General features: G+C 58.6%; 1 protein-coding gene across 1 annotated transcript in view; it reads right to left on the minus strand.

Moving 5' to 3' along the window:
• VOLCADRAFT_121599 (uncharacterized protein) overlaps positions 1-817 on the minus strand; it is a gene marked incomplete at both ends in the record, with an annotated part of 6,470 nt that overhangs the window by 2,186 nt on the left and 3,467 nt on the right. Inside the window, one exon of the mRNA XM_002957106.1 lies at positions 676-689. Within this exon, the coding sequence (XP_002957152.1) occupies positions 676-689 (14 nt within the window). The remainder of the gene's footprint in view (positions 1-675; positions 690-817) is intronic.

Raw genomic sequence — 817 nt, forward strand, 5'->3', positions numbered from 1 at the left:
TCCTGTGACCGTGTGGGGAAGGGAGGGGAGGGGAGGGGAGGGCATGGAGGAAAATATGGGCGGGAGGTAGGTGCGCGTGTCGCAGTGGAGTGTGTGTGTATGTAAGTATGTTTTCTGAAGTTGCGGACGGCGTCGCAAATAAATAGCAACCGCATGTGCATGTGCGTGTATATATGTATATATGTATATATGTATATATGTATATATGTATATATGTATATATGTATATATGTCTGTTACGCACATGGCAAACCATGACAAAGCAGTTACCCCAACAACCCCAACCACCCCCACCTTCTCAAGCACCGACAGTCGCTGAGAGGCCCTCCGACCCGCCAAAACCGTATCGGCATCGTCCATGATCTGCGGGGGCACCGTCCGGAGGAATGCGTACCGGGGAGGGGGGAGGGGGAAGGGGGGTAAGAGGAACCACTGACCGGGGGGTGGCCGGCCGGCCGAGCGGCGCCAGCACGTGAAAGCCATCAAGCCACCGGGGGCGAAGAGCGGGTTGGGGTGGCCGGGAGGGTGAGGAAGGCCGGGAGACGGGTTTGGTTTGTGTAGGGCAGGCACGTCCTCCGGGAATTAGGGAACCTAGGCAGCCCGCATCGGCCCACCTTCCCCCTGACGGGCGGGATGGAGCTCTCGTGCCTCGGGGGCCGTGCAGGGGGGCCTCACCGTTGTGGGTGGGCCTGGGCAGGAGAGCGCTGGACCGGATTGTGATGTCATCATGGCGATTGACTTAATGAGAACAAAACCTGTGTGTGTGTGTGTGTGTGACGAAGGAAAGGGAGCACCGGCAGCAAGCGGGTAATCCCAC

The sequence above is a fragment of the Volvox carteri genome (assembly GCF_000143455.1).
Source record: "Volvox carteri f. nagariensis unplaced genomic scaffold VOLCAscaffold_69, whole genome shotgun sequence".
NCBI lineage: Eukaryota > Viridiplantae > Chlorophyta > Chlorophyceae > Chlamydomonadales > Volvocaceae > Volvox > Volvox carteri.